This window comes from Pongo pygmaeus, chromosome 2, assembly GCF_028885625.2.
Source record: "Pongo pygmaeus isolate AG05252 chromosome 2, NHGRI_mPonPyg2-v2.0_pri, whole genome shotgun sequence".
NCBI classification, from domain to species: domain Eukaryota; kingdom Metazoa; phylum Chordata; class Mammalia; order Primates; family Hominidae; genus Pongo; species Pongo pygmaeus.
Genome location: NC_085930.1, coordinates 179,117,777 through 179,139,192, shown reverse-complemented (window position 1 = coordinate 179,139,192; position 21,416 = coordinate 179,117,777). Strand labels below are relative to the sequence as shown.

General features: G+C 37.5%; 1 protein-coding gene across 1 annotated transcript in view; it reads right to left on the bottom strand.

Moving 5' to 3' along the window:
* Nucleotides 1-20,950, bottom strand: part of SEC62 (SEC62 homolog, preprotein translocation factor) — a 28,631-nt gene extending 7,681 nt beyond the window's left edge. Inside the window, exons 1-6 of the mRNA XM_054483762.2 lie at nt 20,197-20,950; nt 11,320-11,428; nt 9,989-10,094; nt 4,126-4,330; nt 3,784-3,876; nt 1,108-1,168 (exon numbers count right to left, since the gene is read on the bottom strand). Coding sequence (XP_054339737.1) covers nt 1,108-1,168; nt 3,784-3,876; nt 4,126-4,330; nt 9,989-10,094; nt 11,320-11,428; nt 20,197-20,232 — 610 coding nt within the window. The 5' untranslated portion in view covers nt 20,233-20,950. The remainder of the gene's footprint in view (nt 1-1,107; nt 1,169-3,783; nt 3,877-4,125; nt 4,331-9,988; nt 10,095-11,319; nt 11,429-20,196) is intronic.
* Between the last annotated feature and the right edge of the window lie 466 nt (nt 20,951-21,416).

Here is a 21,416-nt window from a genome sequence, read left to right as displayed (position 1 = left end):
GCAAGTGCCCAGGAGTTCGAGACCAGCCTGGGCAACATGGCGAAACCCTGTCTCTACAAAAAAATACAAAAATTAGCGGGGTGTGGTGGAGTGTGCCTATAGTTCCAGCTACTCAGTAGGCTGATGTGGGAGATCACCTGACCCCAGCAAGTCGGGCTGCAGTGAGCCATGATTGTGCCACTGCATTCCAGCCTGGGTGATAGGAATGAGACCCTGTCACAAACAAGCAAATCAAAAGGTAAAGAGAAAATTAAGTCTTCATCTAATTCTTATTCCACTTCCCAGAGGTTAAGTACTATTAAGCTTACCTGTATTCTCAGAGACTGTCTATATATAATTAACTAGCTACAGGGACTTTTTTTCTAAATAAGTAAACGAGCTTATACTATTCTTACTCTTCTGTAACTTTCTTTTCTTTTTTTATCTATTCTAGGTATAATACCCTTGCACATGTACATTTGTGCAACTGTGATTACGGCATAGGGTAAATTCCTTAAAGTGGAATTTATTAGATCAAATGGTGTAAGCATTTCAAATTTGAAAGATATTTGCTAGATTATACTCAAGTATAGTCTAAGGGATTTGGAAAAAAACAGATAATGTGTCAATGCACACACTTTGTGCAACTGTATGGAAACAGCCTAGAATTGCTGGGTCACGGCAGACACATAAAATTTCAAAGATACTGACAAACTGTCCTTTACAAAAATTAAAACAATACACATACCTATCAACTGTTAGAGAGTGCTGATTTTTTTTTCTAAGACCTTTAATGTTAAGGTTTGCAAGACTCTTAATCACTACAGCTTTAATTTGTATATATTATGAGTGTGATTAAGTATCACTCATGATGATTGGTCATTGTATTTCTTTATCTGTTAACTACCTTAACCATTTTTCTATCAGTTTATTAATCTCTTAAAAGATCTTTGTTTTAATTGTTTCAAATATTTTCCTTAGTTTATTATTTATCTTCTGACTTTATTTAAAGTATTTTTAAAATAACTATTTTATGTTAAATTTAGGAACATTTTCTTTTACAGTATCTGCATATTGTTTTCTAAATTTTAGATTGCACTTTAAAGCTATTAACATCTCACTACTTACCAAGAATTAATCCCATGACAAATGTTTTAAAGTGAACTGGGTCATAGATCCATACATACACCTAGAAGAATCAAGAAACCTCGGTGCTTAAAAGTTCTAATGTCACATTAGAAAGTAATGCTTAATTCTATATTTTAGGTCCCTTAAAGCAGTCATCAACCTCTTAACATACGAGAAGTACTTTCTAAGGTAAATAAATTCCAAAGATCTTTCCTTCAGTAGTAGTGGTTCTTCTGGCGCTAGAAAATGATTATAGGAAAACTATAAATTCTATAAAGCACTTAAGTAAATTTGTATGTTCTTACATACACTTAAAAATTTGTTTGGCAGGGCTTGGTGGCTCACGCCTATAATCCCAGCACTTTGGAGGCCAAGGCGGGCAGATCACTTGAGGTCAGGAGTTCAGGACCAGCCTGGCCAACATGGTGAAACCCTGTCTCTACTAAAAATACAAAAATTAGCCGGGTGTGGTGGTGGACGCTTGTAATCCCAGCTACTCGGGAGGCTGAGGCAGGAGAATTGCTTGAACCCGGGAGGCAGAGGTTGCAGTTAGCTGAGATCACACCACTACACTCTAGCAGTGTGTGACAGAGAGAGACTCTGTCTTGGGGGAAAAAAAAATTGTTCCATGTGTGCAAATCATTATTTATTCAACCAAAACACCAGCAACTGCCAACCTTTTTGTCCCTAATGTAATGATGAACCAGTCTGGGATAAAAGCACAGTTAAGACAGATTCCAGCCAGGCCCTATTACAGATCCAGTATCACTCAACTCTACCCTTTTCTCTCCTGAGAAGACACAAAGATCAATTATTAAAGATCATGCTTGGTGAACATAGTCTCTATGACTGTATTAATTTCATTGCCTACTCCTCCATGGAGGGCCCATAAGCTGGGAACCACTACTTCAAAACTTAATTTACTTTTATCAGGCTCTTATTTTACACAACAGAAATTTACTTCATTCAGATCAGAACTCTGATCATTCATCCACAAAACTCAGTTTTATTTCTTAGTTTCTATAAATAACAGTACTCTTCCCTCTTATTTCTATATTGATCAGAACTCTTTATTGTCTTTCCAACGTGGTTCTTCAATTTGTAACACCAGAGGTTCCACTTTAACCTCTTATTTTACTCTGCCCATTTCCTTGGGAATCAGATTCACAGACATTACTTCTGCCAGTTTCCATTCTAAAAAAACATGTTTTTTTAAAAAAGATATTTCACAACTTTAAAAGTTATGGAGTGCATGCTGCTTTCTACAGAATAAAATCTAGGCTTTTCAGGATAGCAAGCACCCATGCGTTTGCTCAGGCTGCTTCCTTCCCTAACAGACCTAACCTCCTTCCTGGCACACCTGGCAATCTGCCAGTCATCTTCAAGTCTAAGCTCAAGTGTCCTTTAGACTCTTCTTATCCTTCCTGACTAAATTAACTATTCCTAACTGGCGCTTTCACACCATTAATGCTTACCACACTGTACTATATTAACATGTTTAAGTGCCTGTATCTTTGCTAGACCATTAAGAGATTTTATCCTATTTATCAAGCTATTCCCAACGCCTATAAAAATGTCTGGCACATAGCTGATGCTCAATGTTTAACTGAGGGCATTTCAGCCTTCACATTAAGAAAGACCTACGGTTTTCTATTACAGTGGTTCTTAACAAGGGGTTCACATCAGTCACCTGAGGACACTTTATTATAGATATATAATCCTCCCCCACAATCCCACTCTAGATAGTCTCATGCAAGTAAGAATTTCAAACACACAACCCTAGGAGCCATGACTTTATAGATGTTACTTTTGTTCAGGTATACCAGGAAAGGATATACCCTGAAATTCACAACAATTCAATGCCCAGTATATAACTCATGTTTATGTACTGGTGAAGTGACTGAATTAAGCAGTCTTTATGGAAGGCTACCACCATACAAATCTTCCATTACAAATGATAAGCACAAAGCATCAAGTAATGTTAAAAATTTTAAGCCCCTCAAGTGATGTGTCTGACTTACATTCTGTAATAGATAGAGACTTGTAGCTATCTCCTATTCTGCTCTTTTTTCTTTGATAATAATGGAAACCCTACATTTCAGCTGGGCAAATAATCACCCTGTATAAAAAGTGCATTTCCAAGATTTTACTTCTCATATGCATGACCATGTGACTACGTTCTGGCCAATGGAATTCAAGCAGAAATGAAATTGCCAGCTTTCTGGACAGTGTCCTTAAAGTGGTCTCCTTAAAGAGGAGACATATTCTTCACTCTCCTTTCCTCTTTTCGATGCAGATATAAGGTTGGCAGTCATTCTGGACCATAAGGTAACCTTAGCTAGAAGCCTCAGACAGAGGAGAAAAGAAGAGCTGGGATCCACCATGGAGCTGACATATCTGTATAGCTTACCTACAGATTTCACTGATAAAAAAGAAATAAGCATCTGTTTTGTATTAAGATGCTTTTATTTCAGGTTTCCTATCACTCACAGTCAAATCTGACTTTTAAAAATCTAAATAAGAGAAATTATTGATTTTTAAAAATAGAGTAGCTTTTATACATTTAAGTGCATAATTAGATTTCTCAAAATTTTTCCTTTTATTAGTGAAGGCATCAAACATATTTCTAAAAACTCCTATAGAAAACTGAACTTCTAGTTATAGGCTTACTCTCACCTCATTTCCATCCAGAAAAACCTGATCATCATGTGGCTCAAGTTTGAATTTTTTCTTAGTTTCCTTCTTTTTAGGAGTTCCTGGAGTTTCCTCCTATGAAAACACAAGTTGGATAGAAGAAATAACACAAGTAAGCAAGAAATATGACATTCATACAGTCAAAACATTTTTACTGGCTATTTGTAACACAGAAATAAAAATTCTCAACCACGGTATTTATAACAACTCTAATATAGTTATCTCAGGTAGGTGTTGCATAATACTTAAATGTGCTCATAGGCCAGTAGTGATCATGTGCACATAATGATTTTTAAATTTTTACTTAATTTTAGATTAACTCACCTTTTTGGAGTCTTCCTTTTCACCATCTTTTTTTTTCTCTTTTTCTTTTTTTGTCTTCTCATCCTTTATATTTTCTTTCTTGCTCTTTTTATCTTCTTCTTTTCCACTTTCAGCTTTTCCTTTATCTTTTTCTTTCTTTATGTCTTTATCATATTTCATTTTCATTACTTTTAGGGCTCGGTGAAAAAACTGCTTCTTTAAAAGCCTTTGGGAAAAACAGGTATGGCATTACACTCCCCATATAGATATAGACTAAAAAGCAAAAATATCAAGACCTGAATAAAATAAGCAAAGGAAGGCATAAATTAGCAAACACAAGAGAAATTACAACTAGTATGCCCATGAAAAAGTAGTCAACTCTACCACTAAATCAAAAAACTTTATAGTCAATTATATAAAAGTTGTCAAAACTCAGTGATATTCAATATAATTTTCACTTTTAATGATGTACCTTAAGTATAAAAGAGATTATAGGTTTGAGATTATCCATATAAAGACTCTTTCTGGGTTCATATAATCAAGACTCAGCTTCACTTTATATTAAGTTTGAAATGCAAGAGCTGACATAATAAAGAAAGGAGAAAATAAACCGTTTAAGAAACGTTAACAGATTAAAAGTGATGATTTGATTGGTCCAAATAATGTCTTTTCAGCTTTCTTGGTATTATTTTTTCTCCAAGTACTTCACAATTCAGTCTGCCACTGTAATGATTATCTTCAATTAAGCAATGATTAAATATACTAAGATGAGATTTTTGGACTCTGAAAAGGACGTGCACAACATCAAATTGAAAAATGTGCAATATATTTGGCAAAACATGATGTATTCCTGGTTTCACCAATTTCTCTCTAAATAGATTGTTCTTCTCTCTTTTTAGCAGTTATTATTATATTTTATATTCTCACCTTAGGGCCTGCACACTGGCTGTTCCCTTTACTTAGAATGCTCTTCCCCCAAATAAGCAGGTCCTTTTGTTTCACTCCCTCACTTCCTTCAAGTTTTCCCTCAACCACAACCTACTCTGTTTAAAACATAAGCCCACCTTCCCATTCTCTCGTTTCCTGTTACCCTATCCATAGCACTTATCTCTCACTCACTATATAATTTGTAATAGTTGTTTGCTCCTTCACTAGACGGTAAACTTCTTGAGAGAGAGAGATCCTTGCTTTATTCATTTTTTACCTGACCCCAAATTAAGTCAACGTGGCTTGGTAGTTTCTCTTTAACCTTACAATCCTACTCAAGAAATTGGGTTGCCCTTATTTTTGTCATCTAAAACTCACTTTTTCAAATCTCATGTTCTAGTTTCAGAATTCCTGATTGGTTTCTTCATTCCTGCTTTGATAATGTCTAATGACCACAATACAATCTAGAAGCTACGTCTCACTACCACCACTGGTGCCTGCTAATGGTGACTATCTAGCTACCTTTCTACTTAAACCTCACTGGTGCCTGCTCCAGCACATCACAGCACTTGTTAACTAGATGCTTTCTTCCTGCCCAGATAACCACTTCTTTTTGTCATTGTGTTCAGTCCCCTGAAGCACCTATGTTTCTATGTTTTACCTGCCTGGCTGGGCTTCCATCTGCTCCCCAATTAGGTCCAGCCTGTGAGCATTTCCACAAAGCTAATTTCTAGGTTTCTTCATTTGGCCCATACTACTTATTTGGAAGAGCTATTTTTAAATTATGCAAATATGATTGTGCATATAATTGTGCAAATGTTCAAACTGCCCCTCAAAATGCTACCATCATATCTGCTATGAATACATATACATATATAAACAAACAAGAATCTGAAATGAGACCTTAATGATTAACTACTTATGAGTAAAAGTGGGATTTAAGAATAGTAGTGGCATATTTGAATATGAAGTACAGTCTTATTTTTTTACTCTTCTTCAGAATGTCTTACAAAAAAAACTATAATGAAAATATATTCTAATTTTCTTTGTGCACTTAAGTGATTTCCAGATTTTCTTTCAGGAACATTTATTACCACTCCAAATGAAAATAAAAATACACCCTGTTCCTCATATGTTAATTGAAAAATCAGCATTTTATAATGCAGTTAATATACATGTCCATATATTAAGAGTACATGTGTACACATACAGATACTTGAAGTATATATTCTCAAATGGTAATGTGGCTATCTATGAAGCAACATTATTAGTAATTTGGATTTTCTTCTAAATCATTTGCAATAGTTCCCATTTTCTTAAATTTACTTTAGTGGAAAAAATGATTCTTAATAAAGAAATAATTTTAAAAACAAACAATGCAACTTTAGTAGAAAAAAGCCTTTTCCCTGATGAGTAGATACTGAAGGCAAGAGAACCAGCAGGATCATCTGCTTCTGTCAATTTTCCTGCACAGCTGCCCACCCCCATGAAAGAAAAGTAGATTATTGACTTTCAATCAAATTGTGTTGAAAATAATTTCACAATTAGGTTGAAAGATGAGACTGACATTATTTAACATTTGTATAGTATCAGAGCCTCCATCTGTTTAGCTTTAAACCCATGACGTAGAACACATTACTAACATAAAACTCTCTGACATTTTTACACAACTACTCATACTTTCCTATCTCAGTGTGTTCTATGCCCTTTGCTTGGAATGAATTTCCTTTCTTCTCTTGTTTGTTGGGTAATCACCTATTTATGTTTCAAAATTTACTTAAAACATTTTCTGTGTGATGTCATTCTTCATAGTTTCACCATCTCTCTCTTCCTTACTCAACACACTGCATTGTAATTAGCTATAAATCTTCCCTAACAGATCAGAATATGTTTTGATGTAGGGACCAAGCCATAGTTATTATTGTATTCCTGGAGCCTAGAATATTTGTTGAGTAAGTGGTTTTAAAACAGCTTCTAAAATGTTTAAAAAATTGCTTCTGTATTTTTTTCCTTCACCTCCATCTTTTTTTCAGATTTAACAAACATTTATTAAATGCCAGACATGTTGGGGACTTCCACCAATGTGGCAAAGGTGAGTTTTTGTGAAGTGCTCACACTGTGGTAATTGCTATGGAGTTACAATAAAGTATAAAACAGTCTTACAATTGTTTTCAGATTTAGCTGGCAGGAGATTTAAAAAAAAACTAACACATATGTAGCAATTCTAAAATAGTTAAGGGCCAAACTGGGAGGTACTAACTTGATAAACTCAGTAGAACTTTAGATACAAAGGCTGATGAAGGCTGGAAGGCTTGGGGAAGAGTACACTCGGTAGAGAAAGGACTTGAGGGATTTGTTTGTGATTTTGAGAGGCAGGTGGGACAGAGGAAAGAGAACCATTTAGGGAAAGTGGCAAGTTATGATAGGAAAAAGACTAGAAGAACAAATGAGTGTGGCATGTGCACAAGACTGAGGACGACATAACTGGATTTGGGGTCAGTGATACAAAGTCTTGTGGAGACTTAACCTAGTATGTATGAGTTCATTCATGATATAGGCCATAAAAAGGTATAGATCACATTAGAAAAGATTGTTTTATCATCCTACATTTTCCTATTTTGTTTTTCCTCAGACTCCCTCATGCCACTTAGCTGCCTCAGAAAAACTGACAGTATTGGAGGATGCCAAAAAAAGAAAAAAAGAAACTGGACAAGAGACCCTTTGTGATTTTGTCTGCTATTGGGCAGCAACTCATGAGAACTGGCCAATAAGACTCTACGGTTGTATTAGAAGTGGCTCTGGAGACCTTAAAGTTATGCTACTCTCATTTATTTTAGTGCAGAAAGGACTCAAACAATCTGACATCAGTGGGAAGAGCGTATACAATGAAAATCGAGTGTCTTTGGACACTCTCTGTACTCAGGTCTTTTGAGCTTTTCAAATAACAAGGTACCAAGGCTCCTAAAAAGCCAAAAAATGTAGATTCATACTGGCTGCTCTACTCAGAGATTTGGGATTACAGATCTAATAGCTCCATTAAATGCATCGTCATTTTGTTGGAGGAGACAGTATAAAGCAGTAGTTAAGAACACAGACTGTGGAGATAGGCTGCTAGATTTAGAACCCTAGATCTGCCACTTGCTAGCTGTGTAGCCTTAGATAAAGTACTTAAGTTCTCTGTGCCCTAGTTTCTGCATTTGTAGCATCTCTTAATTTTTACACATGTAAAAAATACATCAGTTTTGTGGCAGGTAAGGAAGTTTGTACTTTTTGGTTTGTTTTTAAGACTGAGTCTTGCTCTGGCACCCAGGCTGGAGTGCAGTGGTGCGATCTCAGCTCACTGCAAGCTCCACCTCCCAGGTTGAAGCTATTTTCATGTCTCAGCCACCCAAGTTGCTGGGACTACAGGTGCATGCCACCACGCCTGGCTAATTTTTGTTATTTTTAGTAGAGACGGGGTTTCGCTATGTTGGCCAGGCTGGTCTTGAACTTCTGGCCTCATGTGATCTCCCTGCCTTGGCCTCCCAAAGTGTGAGGATTACAGGCGTGAACCACCGTGCCCAGCCTGGAAGTTTGTACTTTAGAGCTAATTCTATTCAGCTTTTTATTTTTTCCCCACGAGCAGATTCAAGTTGCCCTGGATATATGCTTGCTGGAGCTAATTCTAACTAGACAAGTTGCTATAAAAGACAAGCAAATATCAACTGCATGAGTGTTAGCTCATCCTTGTCTCAACAATGTCTCACTCTGTCGCCCAGGCTGGAGTGCAGTGGCGCAACCTTGGCTCACTGCACGCTCTGCCTCCCGGGTTCACGCCATTCTCCTGCCTCAGCCTCCCGAGTAGCTGGGACTATAGGTGCCTGCCACCACGCCTGGCTAATTTTTTGTATTTTTAGTAGAGATGGGGTTTCACCGTGTTAGCCAGAATGGTCTCGATCTCCTGACCTTGTGATCCACCTGCCTTGGCCTCCCAAAGTGCTGGGATTACGGGCATGAGCCACTGGGCCCGGCTGAAACCTACCGTTTCTAAAAAGTCTGTTAGTAACCTCTAGTCTTTGGCAACTAAGAATTTTAAGAAATATTCAATAATTCTTTAACTTGACAGCTTAAGAAACCAAGTTGTGAAATAGTGGTTTTTAAGAGGGTTCTTATGTGGCTGATACTTTAGGTGCCATTAAATAAAATATTAGTACACATAAAATAATCTAAAATCTCCAAAGATAAGCTTTAGTGTTATGAAAACAAAATTTAGTTAACATATATTAAGAAAATGCTTAGTATTAAGTAAACCAAGAAAAAAAGAAAAGAAATGGAAAGAAAAACCAGTATACTTCCTTCCAAAAGGAAGGTGATTTTGTCTTTTTGGTAAACCACTCACCATCAAAAGTTTTTTCAAAACAGAAAAAGTATCTATTATGAAAAATATATGTATATTACTGAATTAGCTGTATTTCATCTTGAAACTCTCAGAAAAAGATAAAGTAGATGTTGCAGCTGCCTTGATTTTAGAAGAACTACTACATTAACAAACACTGAACCAAATAGGAAAGGGTATGAGGCTTATGGCTCAGAGTACAGGCACTAAAAAAATAGCGGTAACACAGCTAATAGGAATTCCTGCAAAAGTTTTGAGAAAAAGACTCCTCAACCAATTTGCTCTACAAAAGAAACAACTTTCTTTTCTACTGTAGGCACTGGTATATGACTTTTGTTGCTGACTGTTCAGTAGGGCTCAGAAATATATAAAATAGAACATAAATAAAAATTATATACAGTTAAAAGTATAATAGTCTAATACCAAACACATTTCCAGAGGTACCAAAGAAATCAGGTTACATGTGAAAACTATATTTGAGTTATGTGGTAGTATCACTACGTTTAATGACGTAAGGAGCTTCAGGACTATGAAGAAAATTTGAAATTATTATGTTATTCTTCACTAAGAAATAAACAGTACCTGTTGCAGTAGTCAACCACAGACTCCCTGGTTGTAAATAAAGCTTCCTCTCCTTTCTTGGCCTTTGCCCACTTTGAATCCAAAAGACAGTCCACTGCTTTTGAAGCTAAAGAAGAAATTCATTATTTTAAATTTAGCATACATGGGAATTTATGCCTATCTAAATAATATTTTATAAAGTGAAATTTCAACACTCTGGCAACAAAAAAGAAAACCAAACTCAACAGAAAATTAAATCTAACATGATCATGATTAATAGCTCCCCAAAACCTCAACTTGTGAACTATATTAAGTACCTTTTAAAAGTAATGTTGGGAAATAATGGCATTCAGAAAGACCAACTAAAGCAAGATAAATTAATGGGGAAATATTCAAAAATTTAAAATATCTGTATGTAACTATCACTCTTATTAATCACAAGCATATGTAGATAAACCAAAATGTTCTCCACTCCCTGCAGGTAATAAAAATTCTCATCAAGTTTTACTCTAATACACTGAGGAAGAAGCTCTGTCAACAATCTACTGCTGTCACAAGAAACAGCTAAACATATTATATCTGAAAAGATTAGCACATCTACTTTTTAAAACTTGTAATGAATGTCAAATCATTAAAAACAGTTAAGAAAGAGACGATAAAGGAATTTTCCTTTATACTGGCAATTTAGCTTTTTTTTTTTTTTTCTAAGAGACAGGTTCTTGCTGTGTCACCCAGGCTGGAGTACAGTGGTGGGATCATAGTTAACTGCAGCCTCTAACTCCTGGGCTCAAGCCATCCTCTCACTTCAGAGGCGCATGCCATTATACTCATCTAATTTTTTTGTAGAGATGGGATCTCATTGTGTTGCATAGGCTGGTCTCGAACTCCTGGCCTCAAGCAATCCTCCTGCCTTGGCTTCCCAAAGTGTTGGGACTATAGGTGTGAGCCACGACACCCAGCTGCAATTCACTTTTAATTGATGAGAAAGGCAAACTCAACCCCTACTTATAAGCTCTGGTGTTATAAATGACATCAGCTTATGACATTGGGAAAAAAAAGCCAGCGCTCTTAGTTCCAAGTACACATACTATCTAAACAAAAGGCAGTATTTTAAAACACTGAAAATAAATCCTATTTAAAAAAATTTCCAACAATTGTTATTAGAAAACATGTTATCTTTTTATTATGGACATTTTCAATCATAAAAGAAAAGAACAGAATAATCAACTGCCATATGTCCATCACCAGAACAATCACATTTGGAAAGCACTTTTAAAACTTCTACCTATCCCAAATGTAGGTTAACTTCATAAGATATGTACACTAATATGATTTTACTGATATAATCCTACCAATAAAATAATCAACCCGGTGACCCATCATATTGGTGGACTTTGTTGGACAGTTGAATCGAAGATACTTGGCCACAGCCTTCTCTTCTTTAGATGGTTCACCAACTTCCTGCAACATATGAATATTAATTTAGTATAATCGTATACTTGAGAAATTCATGCGCTGAAGAATAATTTACAAATCTATTTTATGAATCTTTTCAAGTGGAGTACAGGCCTTGCTTTCAAGCTTTCTCTGGAGCAGATCTAATAATGTATTCAAAAGACAAAAATGGAGATTTAAAGAAACTACATTTGTCAAATGTAAGTTGATAGAGGCAAAGCCTGTCTGCTTCTTGGCTTCAACTATGAGGCATTTGAGTTGTTTTTTCCACAATGGTAACTGCTTTGTACCAGTTCACTTTCATTCTCATATGGTCTTTTTTTTTTTTTTTTTTGAGACGGAGTCTTACTCTGTTGCCTAGGCTAGAGTGCAGTGGTGCGATCTCAGCTCACTGCAACCTCTGCCTCCTGAGTTCAAGTGACTCTCCTGCCTCAGCCTTCCAAGTAGCTGGTATTACAGGTGCCTGCCACCATGCCCAGCTAATTTTTGTATTTTTAGTAGAGACAGGGTTTCGCCACATTGGCCAGGGTGGTCTTGAACTCCTGACCTCAAGTGATCTGCCGGCCTCGGCCTCCCAAAGTGCTGGGATTACAGGCGTGAGCCATCGTCACCGGCCTATAGTCTCTTTTTATAAGCCACAAAACAGTAATTAAAAAGATAAGATGTTGCTAATAGTGAGTATCCAAATGTCAAAGTAAGTAGAAACAAGTGTCATAAATAAATGTTAAAATAACAGCCAAAGATATGTATCCTGAATAATGGACAACAGATCGCAGGAGGAGTTCTCAAATTAATCAATGACAGCTGCCCTCAATGTGGTAGCCATAAGAACTACTGACACAATGACAATTTGTATTCTCTTTCCTTTCCCCCTGTGGCTGTAGATACCAGACACTCCTGGGACTGTCTTTCTCATCTTCTCTTCTCCAGTAAGGGTGAGGCAAAAATAAAAAATGCAAAAAGAGATATTACTATCTCATTTGAAGAGGTGATTAACGGAAGTACAATGACAAAGAGCCGTTTTGGAAAGGCCGTTTTAATCCTTCTCTGCTTTCTTTCTTCTATATCTTTTCCCAAATTTTCTATTATTTCCTTCATCGTTTCTCATTCCCCATCTTCCCTTTATTCCCTTTCATTCTCAACTTTTTTGACAATTCCTCCCGTGAATTTATTTTCCCTACTCATGTACTGAAGAAAATGAAGGCAGTCTATCTTTGTATACATCTTATGTATAAACTTTCAAAAGCTGTCTTATTGCTGTAAGCTATTGAAACAAATGCACTGTACTTAATTACTGTCTTTAATTACATGCTTAAGCACAATACACAGAACATTCAATATTTCCAGCAACATATAATCTAAATATGAATGATTTCAGGAAGCGCTGCTTCTTTAAAGAATAAAATGCCAAATAATAGTAAAAAATAATCTGGCAAGAATCTAAGATGCTAAGAATTAATGCTAAAGACAGTTGTTTCAAGCAAAAAAAATCTAATGATGCAAAATAGAAAAAAGAATCTATCCAACTTATCTATGTCGGGTTTTTCCAAAGTTAAGATAAGTCTGAATTCAGTTATGTTTGAGGAAAATAAAGAACAATCAACAAACCTAGGTTTCAGCTTTAACTTTATCCCAAAAAGGAATAATTTGTTAGATGAAGTGGAAGTTTTTGTTTTGGTTACTGAGTCTCCTGGCAGGTACATCTCTCATTTCTTCCTTTGTATTTCACAAGTCCTCTACTTCCAGTAGCCCAATTACCTGCGTAAGATCATACCAGTGTACAATTCCTACAGTCTGCAACTACCAGCTGTGGGCTATTTGTGGCAATAAAAATTAAGAGCCCAAATCATTCAACCCAAAAGAAGACTACTATAAAAACCAAGTATTTATGAAGTTAAAACTTATATATATGAAAATATGTATCACAAAAAGTAGAATTTTTTTTTTTTTTTTTTTTTTTGAGATGCAGTCTTGCTCTGTCGCCCAGGCTGGAGTGCAATGGTGCTATCTCAGCTCACTGCAACCTCCATCTCCTGGGTTCCAGCGATTCTCATGCCTCAGCCTCCCGAGTAGCTGGGATTACAGGTGCCCACCACCATGTCCGGCTAATTTTTTGTATTTTTTGTAGGGATGGGATTTTTACTAAGTTGGCCAGGCTGGTCTTGAATTCCTGACCTCAGATGATCTGCAAGCCTCAGCCTCCCAAAGTGCTGGGATTACAGGCGTGAGCCACCACGCCCAGCAAAAAACTGGAACCTTAAAAAATGGCAAATTCAAAATTTAACACTCCAAGTTCAGGAACAACTACAAGATTCATAATGATTTATTTGAGGCCTGACTGCAAAATATACTTTCTGATATAATAAAAGGCAAAAATTCCTAATTAAAATTTTTGAAACCATGCTAAAATATATTAATATATGTTGGTATCAGGTATATTAAATGATAGTATTTAATTATGTTTGTAAAATACACTACACTTCGCAGAGCCTCAATTAGTAAATAATAGTCTATATATCTACACATCTGAAAAAGTAATACTATAAAAGTTGAATACTATAAATGGTTTATAGAAACCAATTCTATTATATAATCACACCACACATGCTCAATTTTTTCCTCATCTGATACATCTGTTGTCAACTTAAAATTGATCTAATTAAATAACTTGTTACTGGGAGGTGCTTGATTAAAAATTGTGGGGGAGAAGTCTGAATAAACGTGAGCTGTTCTTTCAGACTTACAGAATACTTACCCTATCATCTTTGGATGCTACAGTTAACAGCAAAGATTTGTAAGACATGACATGTACACTCTGTTACATAAGTATTAGAAGCAGTAATTATTATTTCCCAAAAAGAGGGGCAGAAAAAATATTTTTGAAATACACAGAGTAGGATGGGTCAGGTGGCTCATGCCTGTAATCCCAGTACTTTGGGAGGCTGAGGCAGGCAGACTGCTTGAGCCCAGAAGACCAGGCTTGAGACCAGCCTGGGCAACATGGTGAAACTCCTTTTGTACAGAAAAAAAAAAAAAAAAAAAAAAAGAAAGAAAAAGGTGGTGCACATGTGTAGTTCCAGCTACTCAGGAGGCTGAGGTAGGAAGACCATCTGAACCCTAGTAGGTTGAGTGAACCAAGATCATGCCACTGCACTCCAGCCTTGGCAACAAAGTGAAAGCACACAAAGTAGGAGTGAGATTATCAATGTGGACGGGAACACTGGAAGAGGAAGCTAAATTTTGAAAGATGAACAAGTTTTGAGTAAACTGACTGAAAAGCCATAAATATTGTGGCTGAGAATGACACAAAATTTGGCTCTAGTAGAGACAAGCTAGGAAGTATTGGGAGATTAAGTGTGTAAAAGTAGAATAAAGAGTCATCAAGGTAGGCGAGGAAATTTCTACTTTACCCTGTAAGCAGCAGAAAGACCACTAGTAGTTTCTGAATAGGACCTAATCAGAAAAATGATTTAGACATGATTTTGGTGGCTGTGTGTAGGATGAACTGGAAAAAAATGCATAAGGCAGGGAAATGGATGGAAGACTACTGTAATAGTCAAGTAAATTGTAGTGTGATACTGGATTATAAATGGGAAAGAAATTTAGATATTTGAAACATTTCAAATGTAGAACAGACAGAACTCAATGATAAAGGATAAATAAAGTGGCTAGGTAAAGATGTCAGATTTCCAACTTTATCAACAGAAAGGAAATTTGGAAGGAAGGTAATTGTAGAGAATGACCATATCAAATTTAGGCATGATACAAATATACTAACACTCAGTTATACCATTCCTGAATACAGACATAAATATACTAATCTACTGACTGCTGATACAGGCATCACATGTAAAACCTGATTAAATATTAGGATACATAAAAAATTGAGAAGTTGATTACATATTACGCAACAGGGAACCTGATATGTATGCACAAAATTTAAAAATCTCATTCTAACAATTAATTTCAAGTTCACCAAACTCTTCTAAAACTGCACCCTGTCCTTTGTAAAGGCACTAACAAGAGGCAATGAAAGGAAGAGACCAGAAAACATGGACTTGGATAATCTCTCCCAACTAGACACAGAATTAACTTGTTTATTGATACTTTCTTAAAGTATTGCAATTTATTAACTTATAATAACTTATCCATATTGTAGATTGCCTTCAATGCAACAATATAATTTGTGCCATTGCTTGGGCGTTGAAGCCAGAAAGATAGATTGCTGTAGAAGAGTACCATGAGAGGCTGGGCTCAGTGGCTCATCCCTGTAATCCCCACCACTTTGGGAGGCCAAGGTGGATCGCATGAGACCAGGAGTTTAAGACCAGCCTGGGTAACAATTTCTGATAATCCATCTCTACAAAAAATTTAAAAAAATTAGCTAGGTGAGGTGGTGCACACCTGTAGTCCCAGCTAGTTGGGAGGTTGTGGCCAGAGGATCACTTGAGCCTAGGAGTTTGAGTCTCTAGTGAGCTATGATGCCATCACTGCATTCCAGCCTGGGCACCAGAGTGAGACCTTGTCTCTTTAAAAAAAAAAAAAAAAAAAAAAAAAAAAGAGTATCATGAGAACATGAACAGATAGTTGGGATTACAAGCACAAGCTACCACATCCAATGTGCATGGAGTCTTCACTTTCACTGTTCTCCTGATGCAGCATAAGAAGGTATAAAAGTTTTACCTTCTTTTTGTTTATACATTGGACTACAGTACCTCCCCCTCTTTGTTCTCTTTTGATGTAAACAGAATCTTTTTATAATTTTCCTAGAAGACTTCTAACAAAGTGAAGGCCTTTTGGGAATAGTAGCACCCACTAATAAAGAGAAACCCACCTATCAATCTTCAAACAAATGGAGAGAACTTCTTAGTTCAATGAATGAACACAACTGTCTTACAATGAGGAAGCTAAGAGCCGATAAATTTAGGCTGGACTGCCTTTCCTTTCTTTGCACCCAACACCAATACACTGGGTGCTGTAACTTAAAATCCAAAATTATTTAAATTGGAAGTTTGGTTAGAATACTCTTATAAAATTCTTTAATAAATACTATTTTTTACTTTAGAAAACATCAACACTCAAATACTATAATAAAATAGAGTTTGACATTTCTAAGTTATTTTAGCTAATATTTAACCTTTTTGAGAAAAAAATCAAGAGTAAGTATGTCATGGTCACCAATCTTACAGAATTTGTGATACAGAGGAACTTTTAAAAATTACTACATCCAATAAAAATTAGCTTAGTTCATCTGTCAACCACGAACTGAGCAAAAAAGAAAAAGGCTTGGTTCAAGCAGTATAAAATATTTGTGAAAAATGCAAATAGTTTAACAATAAAATCCGAAAGCTGGAGGGGACCTTAATCATTAGTAACACAATGTGCTACACAAATAACACTGTACAAGAGTATCTAGACAACAGCAGTGCCCTTCTGTAATAGCTCCAACTCCCTTCTATTGTATTCTTTCCTTAGCAATGGGTTTGCTAAACTGCAAAACCCTCCATTAAGCCTTTGGGGGGTAGTTTTCTGATTTAGGACTGGCTTCTTGAGTTCTTTCTCTTCAGAATATTCAGAGTCAGAAATCAGACCTGTATAGTCTGGCTATATAGCCCTAAATGTTCTCTTTTCTTCCCTGTCCTGAAATTCAGCACATAAGCCCATGAAATGTCAAGGTTTTATTGCTTGCCAGGAAGACAGATGGGTGCAACAAAAATAACTAATGGAGGGTTATAAAAGTTCTAAGAATTAGCCATTTAAATGTCTCAAAACTCAACTGGACATTAAGCAGAATACTGAATGGGATGATTCTCTTTAGCAAGGACAAGTCATGTTAAGTCTTTACGTCGTATAATTCAATAATAAAGAAGTCAGATTAAAGTATTTCAAAGAACTTATTTTTTATCTATCATGAGACAGAAAGAGTATTCAGTTGGGAATCAGAAGACCTGGTCTAAATCTGGTTTTACTATCTTGATTGACAATCCTGGATTAAGTCACAAAACCTCACTGGACCTCAGTTTATCTGAAAAACGAGGGTGTTGGGTGAGATCAGTCAGCTGTAGGATCACCACTCTGCTTTCATGTAAGACTGTATTTATGAAAAAGGCTTCCAAACAAACCCTACTAGATCCTTTTAAACTCTAAAATTTCTTGATACCAGGATTGTAAATCAACTTCTAGTATGCAGCAGCACATTGTTAATCTATATGTTGTTACTGTATGAGTACATGTAGCTCACTTCTGGTTTTCAGTGACCAGTAAAGTGAGTCCAAGAAGGAACTGTGACAACAGTCCTCTTGCTAGAAACTTCGATGGGACACGAGAATCTGAAATTATACGGAATTACACAGAAAAAGGAAATTAGCTACTTTTTTTTTTAACCCTGAACTTATCTGTTTGTATCAAACATTTCTCCCCAATGTGCAAACTATAATTAAAGCTCACTGAATCTATTAAACATCTTTCTAAACATAAAACATCAAGCAACAAATGACAGAAATTCAGTTGGTATTACAGACCTTTTGCCTAAAAATTCTACAACAGGATCTTTTTTGTAAGTTAAACTCTGAACTTTTAATTACATTTGATCTTTTTATCACAAGTGATGTATTATAGTTTCTGACCATCTGGAATGATAAAACAGGTAATTTCTAGGCTAGTATATTTTCATAAGTGTGTTAGGCTGCATGAAAGTAGTACTCTAAGATCTCTCGCAAACATTTTATACGGCCATGTAGAAAATTTCACGGACAGAAAAATAAATGTCACTTAATTTTGCAGTATGCCCAGTAGATTTTTAATAATCAATCCTCAAATAATAGAAAGTAAATAGCTATACTCTACATAACTCCCAACCTAATAGTTTACTGAATAGAGTGTTGTTAATCTTTCTTCAGCATATCAAAGAGTAGTTAACAAAAAACAAAATAACAATCCAATCTAAATCCTTCATCCTGGTTTGTAAGGAGCAGAATAGAAGGGAGGGGTTGCGTGCCAAACACTTCTAATGACTTTTAATAAATAAGTTGAACTCACCTATTATTTTCACAGCAACCTGAAAGTTTTTCTTTTTTCTTTTTTTTTTTTTTTTTTGAGGTAAATATCCTTTCTTACCGATGCAGACAGGGAGGTAAAAATTAACTTGCTCAAAGTTACTTAGCCAATAATTGGTGGAGGTGGGGTACAAACAGGCAGTCTGGCTCAAGTTTTAGCTCTCTGCCACTGTCACATTACTCCACAGCCTCTGTTTAATATAAGATCACAACTAAAATAAGAGCAGCTATTCAAAAGGTGAATTATATAACCCTTACAACAATATTAAAGAGCAACTGGAATTGTAAAACAATGTGTATTGAAAGGCATAAAATTGTATTGTCAAGTGTAAATCTAAGGAGTTCTGTAAGTACAAATCTGACAGACAATTTCAATACACAATCTAATAAAATACTGTATACCCATGTCAGAGGAATAACACTAACTCCTGAAAGATTAAGAACAGTATAATTAGAAACTTCTACTGATCTTAAGACCTAGTCTTATCTGTCTGAACTTGAAATCTGCCTCTTTCTAATTCCCTTCTGCACCCTGTTCGGAACTACTTTATTTCTGCCAAATTCCAAAATTCCAAATTTACTGATCATGTGTGTCTTTTTCACAGCACTTAAAAAGTTTACAGAAGAATTTTAACTTGCATAGCTCAAAACATCTGTAGTGTAGGCCAATAAATCGATAAACTTAAAAAAAAAAGAAGGGATAAAATGGAAGAAAGAAAAAATCATTCTAAGCAATGAAATAGTAATGAACAGAAAGGCAATGATGAATGTAACAATTTATGATTATAGTAACAATTTACTACATGTGATCAATTTATGAGGGCTTATGAAGGTTTCTCAGCACATCAGCTGATGAGACGACTAATAAATATCCTGAGTCCAAGACGTTCTACATAATTAATCCTCTTGGCAAAGAACAAGAACCAGGGAAAATCGCAAGGAAGAAATGCACAAATGACACGCATGTGGAATTAGGGAGGGATGTTATGTAGGTTACTACGAGGATGACACACTGGCATGTGAAAGGTTTCTGGGCGCCACCAGCTAGTTGCAGCACCAACGAGGTTGTGGTTGTTTACACCACGTCGCCTGGAAAAAAGCCGGCAAGCTTCAAGTGGACTATTAAGTTAACAATATTGAACGGAAAGAAGGGCAACGCAACTGAACAGCTGGATGAGCAGATCGCTGCCTAGGCCCCGAGGCAGCTGACCAAGTCCAGATCATTCCCCCTTACGGTCTATGCCCACAAAGAACCAGCTGCTTTAGGTCAGTCCGCCGCCTCCTGCTACCCCTGTTACCGTGGCCTTAATTTCAGGCCAGCTAAGGCCAGAGGATGGGGTGAAGGGAGGGGAGGAGCCCCGGGAAGGGTCAGCGTCTGCGCCCCAGAGGAGGCTGACCTTCCAGCTCAGGCCCGGGACAGCGCGTCCACAGGAACTCCGGGCCCATAGCCGCGCCTCCGCAGCCGGATTCTGAGCGCGGCGCCTCCTTCCTTCCCCTGCTGCTGCTCCACCACCACCTCCGTCTCTGTCTCCGCCGTCGCCAACACCGCCCCCCCCTCAGGCCCCTCACAACAACGCAGCCTGCAGCCAGTTGCCTCGCGGCGGAACCCCACCCCACCCCACCTCGCCCTTGCTTTCGCTCGCCCTTTTAGGGGGCTTTTCCCGCCCCTTCCACTTTCCAGCGCGCCGAAGCCCCCTGCCCTGAGCTCGGCTTTTCTACCTGGATCCGCTTCTTGTGTCTCCTGCGTTCCGCCATGTTGGCCGCTCCGCCCGGTTCCCTCTGACGTGGAGCGAGGAGGGGGCGGTGGAAACCTCGCGAGAGCGCGCCCCGAGGCCCGTTATGTAATCCGCCGGCTGGCGCCCCTGGAATGGGGAGGTCGGCCGCCTGGCGGGGCCAGCGGTCCTTAGCGGTAGCGGTGCATTCTCTCCCCTCTTCCCTCCGCTGCTGCTGTGCGGGAACTGGAGAATCGTTAGGACGTGGAGGAAGCAGAGAAGTGGATCAGAGAACAGGAGGGCTGGGAAGAGTCCTGGTTTCTCAATCCTGACTGAGCATCTGAATCACCTGAGAAGCTACTAAAATGCAGATTCCCCGACCCCACCCCCTTAGAGTCAGAGTCTGTGCGTTTAGGGTGCGGCCTTTCTCAGAGGGATCGACTGAGACCTACTGAATCCTAGAAGTCTTTACCTGAGGCAGTTCCTGCAATGTACTGTATATTTCATGACATTCCATGTAAAAGATGACAAGACCGAGACCGTTGAGTGACAGTGATATGAACTGACTTAGCTAAGGCTCCACAGGTGGTAGATGGCAGAGCCGAGACCTGAGCCAATTATCTTTTCTCCTGCGCTGTGCGGGGTAATACAGCTCGTTTAAAACAAGCTGGAGTCTCCATTCCGTTTTCCGCGTTGCTTCTCACAACTCACGGTTAGAATCCAGAAGTAAGAGAACCCCAGGGAAGCGTAAGGAAGATGAATAGGACAAAGATTCTAAGAAGGTGGGAAGGAAGAAGGCTGCAGTCTATTTCAAGTCTGGTGAATTTCAGTCACTGTAGCCTTTATTGTTATTTTAGAGCCACTTAGACCAAAAGAGAAGGAGCTTAAATTGCTGATAAGTGCTTAGATAGGAATTCCCTTGACTGACTTTATAGAGATCTTTAAAGCGTTTTTAATTGTAGAAAATTGGGAAAATTCAGAAAAGAAAGATGTTCTTTCTTTCGTGTTTTTTTTTTTTTTTTTTTTGAGACTGAGTCTCGCTCTATATTGCCCAAGCTGGAGTGCCGTGGCGCAATCTCGGCTCACTGCATCACCGAACTCCTCGTCTCAACTGATCTCCCTCCTCAGCCTCCTGAGTAGCTGGGACTACAGGCATGCGCCACCACACCTGGCTAATTTTTACTTTTTTTGTGTGGAGACGGAGTTTCCTTATGTTGCCCAGGCGGG